At 41.1% G+C, this 19984-nt stretch overlaps 1 protein-coding gene and 1 pseudogene across 3 annotated transcripts; both read right to left on the reverse strand.

The window, feature by feature from the left end:
• Positions 1 to 3516: 3516 nt before the first annotated feature.
• Positions 3517 to 5000, reverse strand: LOC306781174 (annotated as a pseudogene). Its single transcript has 4 exons — positions 4958 to 5000; positions 4639 to 4717; positions 3957 to 4202; positions 3517 to 3773 (listed from the first exon to the last, which is right to left on the reverse strand). The product of its transcript is annotated as an uncharacterized misc_RNA (transcript).
• Positions 5001 to 5566: 566 nt separating this feature from the next.
• Positions 5567 to 18965, reverse strand: LOC306780808 (forkhead box protein P1-B-like). 2 transcript variants are annotated; one of them, XM_079273305.1, is made up of 16 exons: positions 18868 to 18965; positions 16413 to 16553; positions 13094 to 13231; positions 12902 to 12991; positions 11881 to 12001; positions 10714 to 10819; positions 10510 to 10617; positions 10313 to 10400; positions 9439 to 9513; positions 9130 to 9325; positions 8820 to 8896; positions 8596 to 8697; positions 8357 to 8484; positions 7607 to 7661; positions 7356 to 7522; positions 5567 to 6527 (listed from the first exon to the last, which is right to left on the reverse strand). In XM_079273305.1, exons 2-16 carry the CDS (start codon positions 16536 to 16538, stop codon positions 6365 to 6367), a joined length of 1740 nt encoding a protein of 579 aa, XP_079129431.1. In that variant the 5' UTR covers positions 16539 to 16553; positions 18868 to 18965; the 3' UTR covers positions 5567 to 6364. The 2 variants fall into 2 exon arrangements, with proteins under 2 accessions (XP_079129431.1, XP_079129430.1); XM_079273304.1 differs by having other exon boundaries at positions 9124 to 9325.
• Positions 18966 to 19984: the final 1019 nt, after the last annotated feature.

Genomic DNA, 19984 nt, shown 5'->3' on the forward strand with positions numbered 1-19984 from the left:
TTATGTTTATTAAGGTCAAACTCTACACTGAAGGGGATGTTTCCAAAGTTGTACTGAATATTCAATATCCTTTTGAGACTAGTGTGAATGTAGTTCAATGTGATGACTGCCAAAATGCGTTGCCAAAATTAGATGCATATAATACCTTTATTTAAAAGGTATAAACAGCAGCTTTTTTAACAGCTTAGCTGATCCACCTGTTAGTGCTGTTTCTCTTCCATAATGACTATATAGCAATATCTAAAATATGATTTCAATCAGGCCTTTGCGGAAGTTAATTCCCATCTTTAGAAACAGTAGTTTGGAAGAAAACAAAACTGAAGATCTACTTAATAATTGCCTTTCTGGAGCTTTCAACTGCATCCCACAGTCTTCATCAGCAGATGGAGAAAGCTCAGCTGTCGTCACATGACAGTGAAGTAGTGTGAAACTTCTGTCGATGTGTTTGAAAGCCTAGAACAAGCTAGTAAGTGGACCTTGAGTTGATTTTCTTTTGTTTTTGCCATGGGTGAATTACAGCTAGAGTGGACTGCAGAATGGCCTTCATGGTTCCAATGCCAGCTACTGAGCCTTAATTAATGAATGCAATAGACACAGGTAACATTGCCCTTTGACTGAACCCAAATAAGCTTTATTTTTGAATGGAACATGAATCATCTAAACCCCTGAAATGTGACAGGTTAGAATGAACCTGATGGTGGTGGCACATCATTTAAAGCCATCACTATGACCGATTCCTCTTGATGGATCTTCCAGCTGTTAATTATGATGGCACATTATGGGTAAACCACTAATGAAGAACCATGTTAGCTCAGTTTAGATCTCTTCTGCTTAGTCTCATTCCTGTGGTTTATACAGACAATGTTTCCTGCTGATGTTGCTACTGTTCTTATTGTTACAGCTCATATGAAATTAATGTAGCAATAGTTACTGTATGCATTGGTTTCAGAGGAGTGAACTCAAACTCATTGGTACTCAATGTGGAAACTATCTTGTGAGAAATATTAAAAGTTTTATTTGAATGTTTGAAGAGTTTGTGTTTTTCTTGATAATCAAAATCTGCTAATGCATTGTTAGCGAGCAAACAAGCACTGAAGAAATTGTCCAAATCATCTTCAATAGCAATATTTCTTCCATACCAGCAGAAACTACAGCCCACAATATGTCAGTAGTCAGTTTATCAGTGAAACAACTTGCTTTAAAAATGGTTGGCAGTAAGGTGAAAATATACACTGTTACAGGTGTAATCTAATTGTTGAGGGCTGGAGTTGAGGGACATCAGGTTTTGGACATGAGGCACCAGAATTAGGGTGAGCGAGCCAGCAGATTCCCCCAAAAAGGGGCTTTATTTTGACATGAACTTCCCCTTTAACTTTGTCAAGTGGTGGGTTCGTATTAATTACACAAACAGGGAAAGCTGTATGACATTGTTCCATGCAGTTACCCGTCTTAAACACGTAAAGGCTAATCTCCTTCTTATTGGCTCTGAGCAAAGATAGATTATATTTAAACACAAACATCAGTTAAACACTGGAATTAATCCTAAAAGGAACTAAACACATGGCATTATCAAACTGTTAAACCTCAAAGTGGAATTTCGCAAAATCATGATTTAAAATAATGCTGAAGGAGGTAACACAAAGGTGATTGAGCCGATGGCTCACTGATAAAAGACTTGCAATATTTGTATTGCAAGCAATGCAGTATATGTTTTTTCTCCATTGTACACACACAAAAAAAGGAACTGTGCACACATTTCTGAAAACTCGAAGCTTGTGTATCAACAAAAGGACTGCAGACTGCTAAACTCTGAGCCTGATTCCATTGTTTTCACTCAAATTGAAATTCTAAATCAACCAGGACTGAACTCTCATGAATTGCCACTTTTACGAATAATTCCCCTTTGAAAGCAGTGAACAAACATAAGGCCGCTGGGGGCTGAGCAAACAGAGCAATGTCTTCTCTTCCAGGTTATCAGAGCACTGATTCAGGGTGGATTCAGTTCACCTGTGTCTCGTTGACTCCAGACGTCACAGGTGAGCCTGTGGCTCCTCCCAGAGCTCATCAAGATCATGGCAGACATGTAAAACTTTCAACATTCAGCAATTTAAACCAAACGATCATTTAAAATGGTAATGTCCGGCCTAGCAGTTCATGCAGTGCTTTATGTTCCGTAGCATGAAAGCATGGTGACATTAGCAGGCTAGCTAGCTCACCAGCCAAGCCTGCAAGTGTGTCAAATTGAACATCTGAATGCTTCATCCACACACTTGTCACAGCAGAGGAAACATTGCTTTAGCCAAAACAAATCCGTGAATAACACAGATTCGGTTCAAGTGAGAAAAAGCTTGTGCTGTGCTGTAATTGTGCTACACTGGTTACAAAGCTGACAATAGAAGGGAAGTGTAACATGGTGTTACACATTCAAAGGTCAATTATATCCTCCAGGTACACTCAAAGCAGGCACCCCAACCAGCCCGTAAGAGCTGCTAGTGCAGCGACTCGGACAGTATCCCCATCTAGCGTCCCACCCACCAACATAACCAATTGTATTTGGAATGCATGACCAAGTTGCATGCGTGCCGGTCTCTGCAGCGGTAGGAGAGTGTTTTGTGACGCACGTTTCACATGTGAGTGACAGCAGCCAAAATAGAAAGGTATTTTACCTCCCCAGTCAATGGAGCATACCACTTGACGTATAACAACAGTTGACCAACGAACCTGAACAAATGATCAATTAAAACATTATTTGAGAAAAAGTGAGCATGCCATTAATCTGCTAAATAATGTACTTCATTTGTGTAAGATTCTAATCAGATTCATTTGGAAAGGCATTGAACACATAAACCAATTAATGTTAGATAATACAGAAAAACGTCTTCCTGTAAATTACAAAAGGAACCATTTTAATGCATAATATGAATCCATTTCCATTCACTTACATTTTACCATCCGATAACTTCCCCTTGTTGTCGAATCCATGTTCTGATCACTTGGACCAGATTAAACCCAGTTTGTAATTTGTGAATGTCTGGAGTTGTTGTTTGAAAGCATGCTCCCAGACCCCCGGTATCCTGAGTGACTCCAGCCCACTCGGTCGTGCTGTATGGAGAGGCACCGGAAACGTACAGGATGTCAGTGAAGAGGACGTGGAAATGGCTCAACATGCACACTCTCCTGCCCTCCCTTCCACCCTGACAGGACAGGATGTTTGCATTTGATGACTTTGCTCGGTGGGGCGAGTGTGGCTTGAACAACAAATTAGCTATTTGCATCTTTCGTTGTGACAACCAACTCTGCACGGTTTCACAGGGTGGCAGTAGTTACCTGCTTGAAGCACACAAGCCTCAGATCATGCGAGTTTCCACATGAGGCCGCCATAGAAAACTCTTAACATTGCAGGCATAGATTTGAATAAGATGAGACAGTAACACTGTTTGTTTCGCATTCAAGATTTCAACATTCATAATGTTTGTGATTTTTCATTGTGTTTGCAGGCCAGAGGTGAGGAACTTCTCAGCGATAGCAGACCTCTGACATCTCCATGGCCAGCTCTATAAGTTCTCCTGCGTCCTGGCAGGAGCCACAACAGTTGCAGTCCAGGTCCAGCGTGTAATTGCAGCAGTCCTGTCCCTGCTGGTCACTGGACGCCATGATGTATTTGTACGAGGGAAACCAGCGACTCACAGCCCTCTCGCATGTATCCAACAGGAGATCCGTGAATTCGTGAAAACGACAATGCAGACAGGCAAGAAGAAGTGCTGCACATTCATCTGGTGGATGTGAAGAGTAATAGAAGAGAAAATCAAAAAGAGGAAAAGGTCATAAGAAATCACACCCTGTTAATCATAGTGCACCTCTGACCAGATAGCAACTATACACCATTCATTATCTTGTCAATAACACTACAGATCCATTGCATCTCAATTTGATCAACTTAAGGAGTTAAACAATACCTCCACTTGCAGGCTGGTGTGAATCATCAGAGGAAAAACCACTGCTGCTGCTCTTAAACTTGTCAGAACACATGGAGAGGCTGGATCCACCCCACTCACTGCCACCCGGGGGCTCATGGGAACTGGGATCGGTGTCCAGCTTGTCCGGTTCTTGCTCTGATATGGTGCTCAGTCTGCATACCCCACTGAGCAGCTTACCTGTCATCTTTCCCGGTGGGTTGTCCATCACTAGCCTGGGGATGCTGCCTTTGAAAGAATGATAAAAACACAAAATAATAACAGGAATGTTTTTGGAACAAAATCATATAAATTCAGCAGCACTCGGTCCAATCTCTGGTAGATACGTTTTTCAGATCCTCTATGAGGCAGTTTTAATAATTCAGAGCACCATTAACATGCAGTATGTCAGGAAGGTGAGACCTGAAGTGTATAATGGAGGAGGCTTGCTCAATAAAACTTCAGCGAAGAGAGATTATTGATTTGGAAGCTTTTATTTGGATCTAGTTTCCTGGACTGAACCGGGCAGGAGGAAAATATATCGTGTGAAAATATACTCCTCCACTAACATTTGGCATGCACCACATACATCAATCATACTGCAGTTTTATTGTAGTAGTGATTAACAATAACTTCATCTGAGCAGTATTTAGTCGGGTCAGACATGGAATATACAACAACCTACCATCAGTCTCCTGGTCCTCTACTGTCTCCAGCTCGATGCCATCTTGATTATTCACAGGAAGCTTTAAATGAGCTGTCATCTAATGCAGAGCAAAGTGGAGACAATATAGAGTGAGACACAAATGCAAAAGCACACATGCCTTAATAATGGTATCATACCGACCTAAATAACTTGACGAAAGACAGACAGCAATACATCATTACTGCAACACCCAAGTTAAAGAATTGTGCAATAAATGTGCCTGTATACTAAAGTTGTAAATGAACAAAACACATGTTCATGAATTAATTCTGCCAAATATTTTACTTTTTAAGATTACCTGTCTGTAGTGGTTAAATATCCAACATTGGGATCGGTGGCATCTGCAACTGTGAAGCCCCCCGTGAGCTCGAGCGCCTCCCATCACCATGCACACACCCACATTGTGAGCACACTCCACATCAATCAATACTCGCCAATCAGGAAGCACAACTACAAATCGTTGATACATAATGCATAGAAGATCCATTCAATTATGGCATTATGTCGATAGAAAGTCAAGCCGGGCCACTTATCAAACACCTGGATACAGTTAAGTAATGACGGATGATAACAGTACAACAATAAAGTTTACATACCGTTATCTTACCGCAGTGTATCATGTTGCTGCAACCTGTGCTTCTACCACCACAATGGTCCGTTGACACGGTCTGCTGACAGCACACAGGTGAATTTATAGCATTTATGAAACTGACATACCACAGTACCACTCAAAACCATTTGTTTCTTCCGTTACCGTCCATTAAGAAGTCATTACCGTGAGAGAAGTGGGGCTTTTATCAGGTCAAAACTGCAACCTGTCATAATAACCTTAATTATGAGAAAAACCGAGGAAATCATAAATCTGGATCAGCGACACATACACGATTCACATTTTTCATGAGGGATTTATTATTCATAAAGATGCATTACTTTACAATAACAGTAAATCTATATTTTCTACTCTTACAAGCTCAATTAGAGCGGAATTCAGCAATGTTTGAGGAAGGGGTGAAAAAGACCAAACAGTAGAAAGAAGCTACACATTCTTTTCATCAATTGATTTTCCCTTAAATACAAATATATCAGATCATGTTGACAGTGAACATTTTCATTTTTTTAAAGAAACATTTTATATATATTATGACTACTAAAATAAAATCAGGTAGCGAGGCCCCAACATAGCACAAAGTAGCTACACAGGAGGGGGAGACGTTTCATTGTGAAGTGCTATCAATGTTCCTTTGGCTTCTCTGCTCATCATGGTCCTTTTGCATGCATGCATACATACATGCATGCATACATGCATGCATACATACATACATGCATGCATGCATGCATACATACATGCATGCATGCATACATACATGCATGCATACATGCATGCATGCATGCATACATACATGCATGCATACATGCATACATGCATGCATACATGCATACATGCATGCATACATACATACATGCATACATGCATACATGCATATAAAAAATAAAAAACATGAACAGATGTGTTTCATGAGCTCACTCTTTACAGAAATAATTGGGAGCTAGTTTAACAAAAAAAAGAAAAAAAGAAATGCTGATAAAAAAAAAATTCCCCCAAGAAGAGAGTGTTTGGTTAAGTAGATGAAGCGGTTGTTTTAGGAAACGTTTGGAATACAAAGTCACACAGGCGGCCTTGCAGTGGAGAACTTGGGCCTCATGGTCAGAGAGAAGGCACGCGGTCGATGTGAAGGTTGGGCCTCTCCGGGCTGCCGTTGTCCTCATCGTGGTTCATCTCTGGGCTGTGGCCATGCTCGTCTGTGCTCTCCGGGGATTCATAGGGATAACCTTCACAAATCTCCTCGTCCTCCTGTTCCTCTTTGATGCTGGTTTGTGAACATACAGAGAAGAAGAAGAAGAAAAACATGTAATCAGGTTGTTATCACATAATTACATTCAATCACAGCTCAGCAGAGGGACGGTAGCTCTGGAGCAGACACTGTTATGGGAAAATATGTCATAGTCTTATGCTTTAGGGTTAAAGCCAGGTGTCTTGTTAAGTCTCTAGAAGTGCAGGCACCAAACCTTGTTTATCTTGTTATCTGTTTGTTCCTGTGCATTGTTTCTGTCTTCAAAGACGGGGACACACAGAGGTCTTGATTACGGTATTTCCCTTGATGAGCATCAGCTGAAGGGCATGACCCTCTGCAGGCATATGTGATGTGTGATGGTAAAACAGGTTCATTCCGTCTCTGCATACTGTGACTTAACTCTTTGACCAGGTCACAGTGACATCAACGGACGCATCTGGCTGGGTGTATCCATGGTTTATTGGGGGGCAAACTGATAACAAAGGGGTTTGTAAACAGGCCTTAAAAGCGCCTTCAGGTTATCGTAAAGACAGGACACTATGCTTCAAAGAAAAACATCTGCCTTGACTGGTTTCCTTCTTCTGTTTATTCTTGTTTGCGAACCAAGATAACAGCATGCTGACTGAGTATAAATGTCCGTGCATTTAACTGTGTTGTCAGAGCACCTCTTGCAGATGACGGTGATGTATCTGTGAGACTGTGTTCTCTTTGCTTGCAAGCAAATAAATTGACTATTACAACTTTGATCACTCATCAAAACTCTGTTTCATTTGACATTGATTTGAAAACACTTTGACACTCTTCTCCCGACTATTCATAGAAATATTCCACAACAACACTCACAAAGCTTGAGGAGGAGACTGTGTTGCACTGCTGTCACTTTGGTATCCAGATCCATTAGCAAGGGCTCCGTTCATCTGCTCTTGGAGAAGATGAGGCAGGGAGTGAAATGGGATGCTGCCCATGAAGGCCGGGTTGTAGAGAGAGTTGTTGCCGTCTAGACCACCACTCTGAAAAAGTTAACACTCTCATTACAACACTGCGTCATGTTATATTAGTATACATACACACATATATAGATTCATTATATTAACCTGAGGAGCAGACCCGGCTAAGCTCTGATGGTTCTGTGAGTTCTTCAGCAGAGACCTATAAGTGTAGAGAAAAAAAGAAAAAGTTATATTAAAGTTAGTTTCTTTATTTGTTCTTCAGTTTACTTTATTCTTTTAACACTATCATGCGTGGAGCCATTAAATGCATATTTTAAACCCCTTTTAAAACAGGTCAGTTGCAAACATTAAAAGGTCTGCATAAGAATGTATTTTAACCAACTTTTAGAATTTCAAGAGGTAAATCTGCAGACGTTATAATCATGACATGCACATGTGCCGTGCTAGATTGGGAAACGTGACAGCGTAGCAACAGTAACAATGGAGGACAAGGCTTAGTCGGATATCCTCAAACTGCTGCCAACATACACACATACGCACTTCCAGGTCTCTTTGTTTGCTACAAAGTTAAAGGTTTGAGTAACCGTGGCAAGTAATGACACAAGCAAACTAAAACATTCACGAGTCATTTAGCATCGACACCATAAACCTGCCGACAGTATCCCAGTGTGTCAGAGCGATTGAGGTTTTGTGGAATGCCACTTTGTTCCCACATGCTAAATCTAATTTTGTTTGTAGAACACTCAGACTTAGCCTACGAAACTTGCTTACAGTAAATATTGTCTGTACTTATTAGGCGGCGCTCGAAGGTCAGTAATGTCAGGCTTATCTGACGTCTAGTTCTATCTGAAAACACACACACACACACACACACACACACGTCCCGACACCTACCCGCTACCGGCAGTCTTCTGGGGCCTTCTCCTGTGGAACTCAATCTCATCGACTGTCCACACAGCTCCCTTCACATTCTCCAAACGTAGAAAGCATTTATGGAGGCTGAGATTATGTCTGACGGCATTCTGGAAGATTTAAAGAAAGAAATAATATCAGGACTTCTACATGCCTAAAGTATTGCATTTGTACATTAAAAACACGATCCAAAGACATTGAAAATGTAGCACAGCTCATACCTTCCAGGTAGCTGCATTGCGCCTGAAATATGCAAAGTTTCTTGTGAACCAGTTGTAGATTTCATTTAGTGTCAGCTGATTGCGAGGTGATTCAAATATCGCCTGAAACAAAGAGAGAGCGTGTAAGAAATGATAGCAATAAAAAAACAACATGGATCTGCTTCACTTAGATTAGGAAGGCAGTATAACAGGTTTTTATATTTTTGTGTAAACTCAGCAAATACCTGTCTTATGAGAGACGCATATGTAAATGGAGGTCTAACTTCTGTGCTCAAGTAGAACTCCTTATTATCAACTATATCTGTGGAAAGACATTAACAAGCAATATTTAAATATACAGAATAAAAATGGAACAAAGAATCGTGGAAAAGAGAAGCAAGAACATGAATATGATTGTGAATAAGAAAATACGCCCCTTCTCTGTGGCCCTGTGAGATTATCTTTAGGCGCATCTTTGCAGAGGCTTCAGCTCGAAAACCTACAATCTTTCTTTCTTTTTTTAAAAGAAGTTAAAATTCATGATCTCACCGTTACCTTGGCTCACTGAGCGACTATATCGCCGGCGCACAGGGGCTCCAGTGAACATGCTACTGGGAGTGAGGACTGAAGGGGATTCAGAGAGCGGCGTCATGGGTGTGGATGGAGCCGTAGCGCTCTGGGACAAACTCATAGGAGGCGAGGCTTTCGGCAATGTTGCCTGAGAGAAGGACACATTCGACACCAGATTCACCTGCAAAAAACAACAACAAAGCGGTTGAGTCAGGACGACGACAACAACCGCGTAACTTCAAGCAAAACAATATTTTATTCTAATTGAAGGAAACAGCCACAGCAGGTACTTACAGGCTGTGCTGGTTTGGGTTCAGAGGACTTCAGATGAGCCATCATAGCTTGCAGTCGCTCTTTGTCCTTTCTCAACTGGGATGGATGACAAGACAGAAATAGAAGTTGAGAGTTGGTGAATTCACGGCGCGTGTTAAATGACGGTTTCTGGCACTTTCAAAAGTGTAATTATCGAAAGACATCACTTCTGTTTCTAGCACTGGTGTGAAAACACACCGCTGCTAACAATCTGTGACGCATTCACTGTCAGAGTTCCTCTTCTTTTTCTCCAACAGTTAAGGAAAAGGACCGAACACTCCAGTCTACTTGTCGTGGCCATTTGTCGGCTAAATCAAACTTAAACAAATAATAATCAAACGCCACTGATGCACCGTGGTCGGTATCCTTACGCAGCCAGAAGAGAGTAAAATGTCCAAGCAGGATTCCATTTTGGTGTATTTATTAAATAAAGCAAATAAAACACACAAACAAACTCCTGTCGTGCTGTCTCTCCTGTCCTGTGCAATGCAATGCTGCTGTGTAGCTGGTAAAAACTATACGCCCACCCCGGTGCATGCTGGTCCTATCTTTCTCCTCGTTTAAATAGCAACAGGTGCCCACAGTAATTACCCAAAAAATAATAGAACTAAACAAATTACTAGTAAAGAGAAAAAGAATCTTAATATATGAAACATCTACAATAATTAAACAATACTACTTATAAATGACATAACAAACTACAATATCAAATAAATAGCTCCAACACTACTTAATAATTGTTAAGTTGTACGTGTAAAATGAAGTGCTGTTAATAAATCAAAGATGTTTCGTCCCTTCTGTTGTGCGATTTAAAAAATGAAATGTTGGCCGTAAAGAAAACAGATCAAATGCGTACCTGCAGTTCCAACTGCTGAACCACTTGCATCTGCACACGGCACTGCGCCGTGCTCTTGTCATCCAGTGTATGTTCACTGTTCAAATGTCTGCAGACAAAGCACATTCAGAGTCACGGCACGCTTTAGAGAAACCATGTGTTGTACATGCTAAGAGCAAAACATGCTAAAATAATTAGAAGTCAGTTTCCCCACTCACTTGAGAAATGCCTGAAAATCTCCAAAGACAGTTTCACAGCCAGGCCATTTACACATCCCATTTCCATACAGCGCATGGCTATTCTGTGTGTTTTCATCCAGCGGCCCTCTGCAACAAGAACAAACCAACCGTCAACGATGCATCTCAGGGTCAACGTGTTGGTGCAGCTCAAGACGGGATACATAGAATCATCCGCTAACGCACCTTTCTGTCCTCTTCAGGAGAGAGTGATGGCCGTTGGTGGTAGATTGTTGACTGGAGGACTCTCTGGCGTTTCCACCAGCAGACAGGTTGCTGCCAGTCTCACAGCCTGCAAATGTAAATGAACCGTTGTGTTACAACACACTGAGGCGCCACTACCTTTTGCATGAGCCCCTTTGTAATTGCTAACCAAATTAGCTTAAGATCATAAGACCGGAGTATACACAGTGAGTTTATTAGGTACAGCTACCTCAAAGTAGCTCCGTCTGATTCAACAGTCCTGCGATAAATCCTATCTTCACGAAGGTAATAACGCTCAGTTTGTGTGGAAACTGCTTTAGAGAGACGATTCAACTTCATGATCATTTTGGAGGATTCTGTTTGTGATGCTGTTGAACCGGTGTTTTTGTCACTTTCATTGATAAAGATAGAGAGATACTTTATTAATCCCGCAAGGGGAAATGTTTTCGCTACAGCAGCATTTATGGTACGGTATGATGAAAATTTGTCAGTATAACAAATACAAGGCTCAATAGATCTCATGCAAGAACATTTTCACATTCTTATCTTTACTTTCTCTTTCTCTCAAAGGATGGGCTCGTGTGAGCGTGCCACGTCAGATACAGCAAACACGTCTAACTTCAGATGACTCTGTTAATGACCATCGTACACATGATGATTGCCACCTGTGCATAAATGAGCGTGCGTTATGGGGATTGTAAATTGCAAAATGAACGCCCATATAATACCATACAAGGCTCTGCATCCTGCCCCATACGACCTAAGTTACATGTGCATGTGCCCAAAATCATTTTTAAGAGTGTGATATATTTCGGGAGTTTTCAAACTCAAAATGGCTTCAAAGTAATGAAATATTCAATCCATTAGTGGATAACAGAAGACTAAATGCACATGACTCCTACGACAGGTCTGGACCACTTCATACCTAAGAGAAAACTCAAAATACGAGGAATTTGGGGAATGCAGCAAGTTCTCCTAATTCACTCGTACATGCCACTGTCCAACCAATCTGTTCGTACGAATGCTTCTTGCATGAGGCCCAATGTTTGAGAGTTTACATGGAGCCCTTGCCTCAGTGATGTCACCTGAGAGTATTTCAAGTGTTTAAGTCCTCGACCAGCGATGCAGTGGGGCTGTAACGCAGCGTACCTGTGAGTGCAATGGGGCTGGTGGGGAGGACAGACAGCAGGCCTTGTCTCTGCAGGTTGAGGAGATGTTGCTGCTGCACCTGAAGAAGCTGCTGCTGGATGGCAATCTGCTGGGCTGTCAGCTGTGACACAGAGACGACACAACGTCCGTCAGTAAACGCCTTCCTTCGTTCGTCATACTGAACACAACTTGTCCACAGTTTGAGTCACGAAATAAACCTGTGTTTAAGATAAATCAATGCTTGGACGATACGATAAAGAATGTGCAGGACCAGCAGACGTCACAGTGGAACTATTCTGAGGGGTTGTGAATGTGGCTCACACACGGATCTGTCCATAAGGGCAGGTTCTGTCACTCACTTAAAGTAGGAAGATAATGAAATGAGCTAATGTTAGCTATTCAAAGACGAAACCTATTAAATCTATTTCAGCAGTGTCTGGTGCGGAGATATTTTGTATCAGAATATTCTCTGCTGGTCAAACACTAACCAATAGACCTAATGGAAGGAATGCCCACTTTGGTTTTTTCATCTAATTGGATGAAAATGCTGTCGAGCACATTTCTGCTCACAAATGTAACTAATTATTTTTCCTCGTCTCAAACACCTGCTTCCTTTTGCACTTTGCCAAGTGCGTACTATGTGTTATACATCTCAGTTAATTGATGATATCACGCAAATACATGCACACAAGCTGACGTGTTAGTCACAGAGAAAGTGGACACTTTGAAAGTGATATTCCAGGCTGTGCGGTATGAGCAACTGGTTATAATAATGACTATCATTTTAAGTACTTACGCCGTACGTCAAGTAAGCTTTAGTCCCACTGAACTGAATCAGACATTTAAGAATGAACTACGCTTGTTACATGATGAATATTGCTACAATGACCCGATAAAAACATGCGAATACATTTTACTTAGGAAGCACTTTTCAAGAAAGTCAGAGACACTTTACAAAAGGAGATGAAATAGAGAGAAATCAAACATACATCACAGGAAAAGGTGTAAAAAGAAAAGTTACCTCTTGACTAACAATCCCAGCGTTCTTCTGTTGCAGCAGCTGAATATTTAGCTGCTCTTGCTGATTCTTGAAGACCTCCTGAATTTGTTGCTGCAGAAATGTTGATGACATTTTGAGTGAAGAGGAATAAAAGCCCTGTGTGTTTGATGTGGGCTCATGCAGAACGCGTGACTACAAGAGACTAAACGTTACCTGGTGTAACATGAGTGCTTTTTGCTGCTGGAGCAGCGCTTGGAGCTGCTGAGGACTGAGGACCTGCTGCTGTGGTGTCTGTTGCAACTGCTGAGGAGCCTCTGCTGGTGGGGTCATCATAGGTAACGATACTGGAACCTACATCGTAGAGGAGAAACAACAGAAACAAAATGTTAATTATATACAACACAGGTAGGTTGTTTTGGGGGTGTGTGTGTGTGTGTATGCGTGGAAGCTACTTTCATTCCATCTACTTGGGCCGCATTCTAGTGCAGACAATCAGTGCGTTTACATGTAAACGAGAAACCGTATCTCTTTAATCAGCGTAAAGGATGACGAGACACAGCTACATTTCTGCTGGAGTAACATTCTTCTTCATGTATGTATATACAGAGTTTTTACAGTGATTTTAACAAGAGCGCACACACACACACACAGGCCTCAGAAAGGAAAAGTTTCACCATGACAGGATAAAAAGGAAAACTTGAAGTGGTGAATCCTTGTATCCAAAATAATTCAATCCACAGTTCAACTGAAACAAACCGCTCGAAACACGTATCCACAGCTGGACAGTACACACCCACCCACACACACACACACACACACACACACACACACACAAATAAATAAATGATGTGCTCTCTCACTAAAGACTTTGTTCTCTCGCTCAACAGCACCGTCGGTCCAAGTGGTCTGATGTCAAACCTAATACACGTCTGCCTTGGTTAATATGGTAGAATCTCAACACATGTGCATGTGCCCAAAGTACACATGCAGTCATACATGTGTTGTACCAAAGCTTTGTGGTAATCAGTAATAAGTGCATGTCAACATGTTGTCCAATGTAAATGTAATTTGTTTGACATTGTAGTTTACAAAAATGACGAAAGCAACGATTCTATGATGATGAAAATAATTGCCACTTATATTTCAGTGGACAGTGAATCAATGAATTGTTGCCGCGCTACTCCTACAGCTGATAGTTACTGCTTATGTATTATTCTCAGTTCACTGGTCAACCTAACAATGTGAACTTCCTCCTGCCATTTCTGCTCAAAATGAACAACAACAACATTGGATGTCTTGGGGGAATGAGAACTCCATCAAAACAACAACCAGTACTGCAAAAACAACAACAACATCCTCTGCGAGGCATGCAGCAATTACCACACCATCCCCCTCCCTGTCAAGCCCCACAGCTCAAGGGCTGTGTACAGTAAACATAAACAGAGCAATCAAAATTGCACAGACATAAATAATGATTTTTTTTTTTAAAGCATACAGAGCCTGTTTGTGAAAACAGAACTCGAGATTCATATTTTAATTAAGGTCTGAACCACAAACAAACATTTCTCTCCGAGGCAGAGTCTGTTTTGAATCGGGTAAACAAGCCGACAGCGGCTTTCACACAGGCTCTGGGCTAACAACCACAGACGACTGCCTCCTACTTTGTCCTTTCTTATGAGATCCAATGCTCCAGAGGTGGCCACCAAAGCAACCAAAACAGGTCCGTCCCACAAACAGAGCCAGTTGGCCCCTCTGTTTTTCTGTAGACACCATCAACACAACAACAGCCTCTGCCTAATCCCTGTTGCCATGGCAGCCAGCAAGTCCAAACATCTACTGCTGTTGTTATTGTTGAAAGTCATACCAGCGAGCGACCGAGTGTAAACACAGATCTGTTCCCGCAAGACTGGTCTTGTGAACCCCGAGATGACTGACAGCAAATAGGAGTGCTGAAAACATGGCTGAAAAACAAACACTGTCTGCTTTCCCTTATGAGATATAACATTTAATAATACGATGGGTGTGGCCCAAGAAAACAAAAAAACTAACTCAAGTAAAGATTGAATAAGAGGATAGCTAAAAAATATCACACAATACAATATCACACAATAAAATAACCACAGAAATGTGACGTTGTTTTCATTGACACATTTTAACTACGCTAAATATAAAAAAACGGGATTCAAAATAGCTCGCTGTCATACAAGCAAACAGAATGAACAGGACAAACCTGATCACTGCAACAATAACAGTCTTCGTTAACCTACATGATGTGAGCGTGAACACAACCAACAACATAACACTGATCCCTCGGCCCAGCAGGAGCTGAGCTCTCCCTCCCCCACCCCCTCCCCCACCCTGTGTTCCCCTTCAGCACAAACACAAACCACAGTTTGGAGAAACCGAGACATTCAAAGTGAGATGTTCAAAGTGATACCTTCACCGGTAAAAAAACAATAGCAAAACAAAGTACCCCACATTCTCATGTGACCGTGTGCTGTCTGCCCCATGTTTATGACTACTGGCAAGAAAAGACATGATGTTTGGACACCAGGCCAGCTGTACATAAATGCAAATGCACCAGAACTAATTGTGATTCACACTTGGGAGGTAAAAAAGCAGCTGCATCAGTTGCAAAGCATATTTTTAGTGTTGAGGACAAACGTTTACACTTGCCCCCTATGCAGCTGTTAATAGAACGGCACTCAACTGCAAAGAAAGAAAAAGAAGCTTTTGCTTCAGGACGCCAACTATTCATTATGTATGAATCAGACGATTTTTGTATTCATAGTTTTGCTGAATAAAAAGTCCACCACAGTTGGTAAGTTTTTGTCCAACAAACAGTCCAAAAGCCAAAGATATTCAGTTTACGATCACATGCAGCCAATCCTCACAACCGAGGAGCTGCTTGTCTCCAATCACAAAGGCAGTCAAAGATCCTGTCATACACAAACATATGTGTTGCTTGTTTTCAATGCCACCATCGAATTGTTTTATCTTTAATGTTTTGATAAAATGTTTCTAATAATAATAATAATAATAATAATAATAGCAGCAATATCCTATCATAATGTAATAGATCTGACTACATTGCGGGCAGAAAACTCCTAGAACATATGTAATATGAATGCAACTAAAGATTATTTTGATTATTAATCTATCAGCTATGCATCTTGTCAATCTAGTAAATGTGAGAGAACAGTTAAAAACCATGCAGGTGGCACGAGGGGACCTCTTCGAATGACTTGTTTTGTTCCAAACAGTCCAAAGTGCAAAAGGCATCCTGTTTACTAGAATGTAAAACATGAAAAGCTTCACATTAATAAGGCTGGAGACGGGATATTTCTGACGCCTCGAAAGAGGACTCAAGCAAAGAAGCAACTATCAAAAAAGCTGCTTTGACTACTAATCAATTAATTGACAAAGCATTTCAACTTCAGCATCATTTATTGTTTCATATTTTAGTGGAAAATGCGACGACTTACCACTAAATATATCACGATATTTGTAATGAATAAATAAAAAGACTGACCCTCGGTGCCTCTGGAGGAGGAATCTGGCTGCTCCTCACTCGACTCTCATTCTCACAGTTATTCCCGTTCTCTGTGTGACTGGCTGGAATGATGTGGCTTGTTGGTTCTGACCCAGACTCATGCATCTGGACTTCACTGAGCTGAGAAAGGAAATACATTTACATGAAACCAACCGGACAAAGCAGAACAATATCATGACACACAGGCAATTAGAATACCAAAATATCTGAGTGTGTTTGACAAGCCTTTTAATTCACACCGTGATAAAAATATATGCGACAGCCTCTCAAATCAACCAATAACGTATTCAGTCACTATGTTAAAGAAACTTAACTTGTGTGGAATGTTGAAACTGAATTGAAAGTTAAGAACTACACTGTTATAAGCTCGACCCACCAAGACAAACATTCTCTTCAACAAGTGAGAGAGGAACATGCTATGTCTGTTTGTTGAATAACCTAGTGCTGCCATGACTACTGTAAACACAGGGGCCCTGGGTCCGTGTTTATGTGCAAACATATCTTCCTTCTGGAACAATTTGCCATTAACCAGGTGGTGCGATAAACGGCTGTGGCAGGTAGTACAATGCACAAGTAGGCTTTTATGAATACAGCTTGGGCGTGTTTGAGTCAAAAGCTAAGCAGCATAAACAAAGGTAAATAAAGAAGGCAAACAAATAATGTGAGCAGATGGAAACCTACACAGAGAAGCCTCAAATGAAACAGGCCACGTAGCCTCAAGTATAAGCCCGACTACATTCACATATTAAAATCAATCAAGTAGTTAAGCACCACTGAGAGCCAACATCGTCATCTGACAGATGATCTGATGAGCCTTCCCCTCAAGACCAAGAACTGTACCAACGGTCAGCTACAAACACATTAAAGACAAACAGCATTTCCTGCCTTTGAGACTGACGAATACATGAAGAATGAATGGCAAGTTGTGTCTGGCTACAGCAATGTGTGTAGGTGGTGGAAACTGAGGCGACTCCTCCAATGTAAACCTAAAACCTATCTAATCAAAACAGGCAGTTGCTGATGAGGTTTCCACTGCGTTTACTTTTGCTTTCAGGACCAGGATTAGTTCCAAAGACAAAGGGCAGTGTTTCCTGTACACATTTTTGAAGACGTCAGGGGAGATTTGGGTTGTATGAACCAGGGTGATGACTGGGGTCCATTCCACATTAGTGCCACAATTCCAAAAACAGATATTATCTGAATACTGTGGGAATATGATAAATGAACAGTCAACATCTGCTGGGAAACTGTTTTCAGGATGGACTGTGTCAATAAGCCCACGATGATTTTTGTTGGACTTTATTTAAAGAGCTCCCACCACAGGGGCGGCGAGGGGCACCACTCCTCAAAGAATGTAGAGGAAACACTGCAAAGAGGCCCAGAAAGAGCTGACGAGTAAACAATATACACCCTCTCTCTGAAGAACGCACTTTTTGACAAATGGTTTCACAGGAATCCACAAGATTCTCACAGCTTATCAGAATAAATGTTATGTTTAAGTTGGCATGTGTGGATACTGCAGACCACACAGTTTCGGATCAACTTTAAGGACAAATTGTGTCTATGATAATCAATTGCATACAGTTTGTTGCTGCAGTTGCATTGAAATATTAGCATTAAAGAAAGACCTATTACAACCAATTATGAAACACCACTGTTACATGTCCCCCTAGTATCATGCCAGTGTTATAAAGTATATTACAACTTGTGTGGATCAAAAAGCCCTTTAATAGTGAATCAACATTGTCATTTGTGACGCGATTCTAATTTGTGACGCACTTAAACATTTATTTGGTCTAGCTTTCAGTCTACATTGTTTTAGTCTCCTCTGTCCGATTAACAATAGTCAATGCGATCATTCACAATCACATATTGTTTTAAGTTAACTTAGCGTTACACCGAACGTTGTCTCCGGAAAAACAATGTCGCCCTCCAATCAACTCCTAAAACAATACACCTACATCTCTGAATGGACGTTATCTGACGGCCACGGTAGTTTAGTTGATAGTAGAAATGCGGGTTGACTATCATTGACTGAACGTTAGCTTCAGATGAATGGACTCGATATCCGTTAAACCTTTGCCGTCTGAAGGTTTGCGTTGAGAACTTGAGCTTTAAACTGGGCATGTATGCGGAGAATACAGCGGGGTTACAAGTTAATATATTAACATATATGGATAAGATAGTGTTATATATATCCGCTGTCTTTAATGACCTATGTTAGCGAGCCTGGAAAACTGTTATCGACCAACCTTGCGGGAGACGCTTAACGTTGCCGTCAACAGCACAACAAAAGCTAGCAACCTTTCCTTACGCTAGCTTGTAAGAGCCGTTCCTCTCTTCCTCTCACTCGGAAATTTCACAATTAATCTAAATTATACTCTAACAATCATGCGGTGAGTGCCAGCATGCGGTTTAATCAACGTTTACTCACCGAGTTGTGTACGGGGCCGACAGTCTTTGACTCGGGGTGGTGTCTGAGGAGCAGATCTCGGGAGCACTGCCTTCCTCCTCGGTAGCGAGTTAGCCACAAGTTGCTAGCAGAGGGCGTGGCTAATGTAAAAGTAAACACAGGTGACGTCACGTGCTAGATTTTCAGATTACATCAATTATGGCGTTTAGCCAAAGACCCCCCCCCCTCCCCCAAAAAAGTAACAATCCTTTTTATAGGAAGGGTAAAAATAACAGATTTTATGCCAAATGGATTCCTCTATTAATTATATGCAAAACTTGCATTCTGCCCATTTAAAATAAGAAAAAAACTGAACAATAACAACAATGTGAGATTTGTCACTCGTAGGGAGGCTTCTCAGTCCAGTGCCAAGGCAGATGTGCAAAAAATGTCTCCCTGTATCACTCATCATCCATAGTTTCCTCCATATTGTGAACATGTTTGGAATAGAAAGGCAAGCTGATCCGAGTGCAGCAGTGGTTACTGCAATAACTACTTATCTTTATGTAATTATATAATGACGTGCAATTACAGTCACTGTAAGGACAATGACTTCACGAGGGGGTGAAATCAGTGTTTTGACGTTCCGAGTGTAGCCTTCTTGTAACTATTTCTCATGTCTATGCAGACTATAAGAGGGAGACATTCTCCTTCTGGCCGCCATTAAATGGTCGCCTCCTATTCCTACAGTAAATTAAGGGCATTAGCCTATTAATGCCATTCAGTGCCTCAGTTTAAAATCCCCCGTCAATGTTGTTCCTTTGAGACAGAGTTGCATTTATTAAAATTTGTGCAATATCTGCTGCATAAAAAACTCCCCCGAAGTTGTATTTTACATTATCTTACATTTTATTCAATGCAAAACTCTACCTGGAGGAAATGAAAAATTACCAAATTCATGTAGGCGTGTGTATCTTGGACCTTGAAGGATTTACTGACAATGAACAGCCTGAGGACAAAGACCTGACAATCTTTTGTAGAACAACTGGTCTAAAAGGTCCAACGTAATATGCTGCTTTTCATTCAGTGCAATATTGATATTCTCAACACACATATACAGTAAGTATTCCAAACAGTAAGAAATAGTAGTTTCGGCGTC

The sequence above is a fragment of the Melanostigma gelatinosum genome, assembly GCF_949748355.1.
Source record: "Melanostigma gelatinosum genome assembly, chromosome: 8".
Lineage (NCBI taxonomy): Eukaryota > Metazoa > Chordata > Actinopteri > Perciformes > Zoarcidae > Melanostigma > Melanostigma gelatinosum.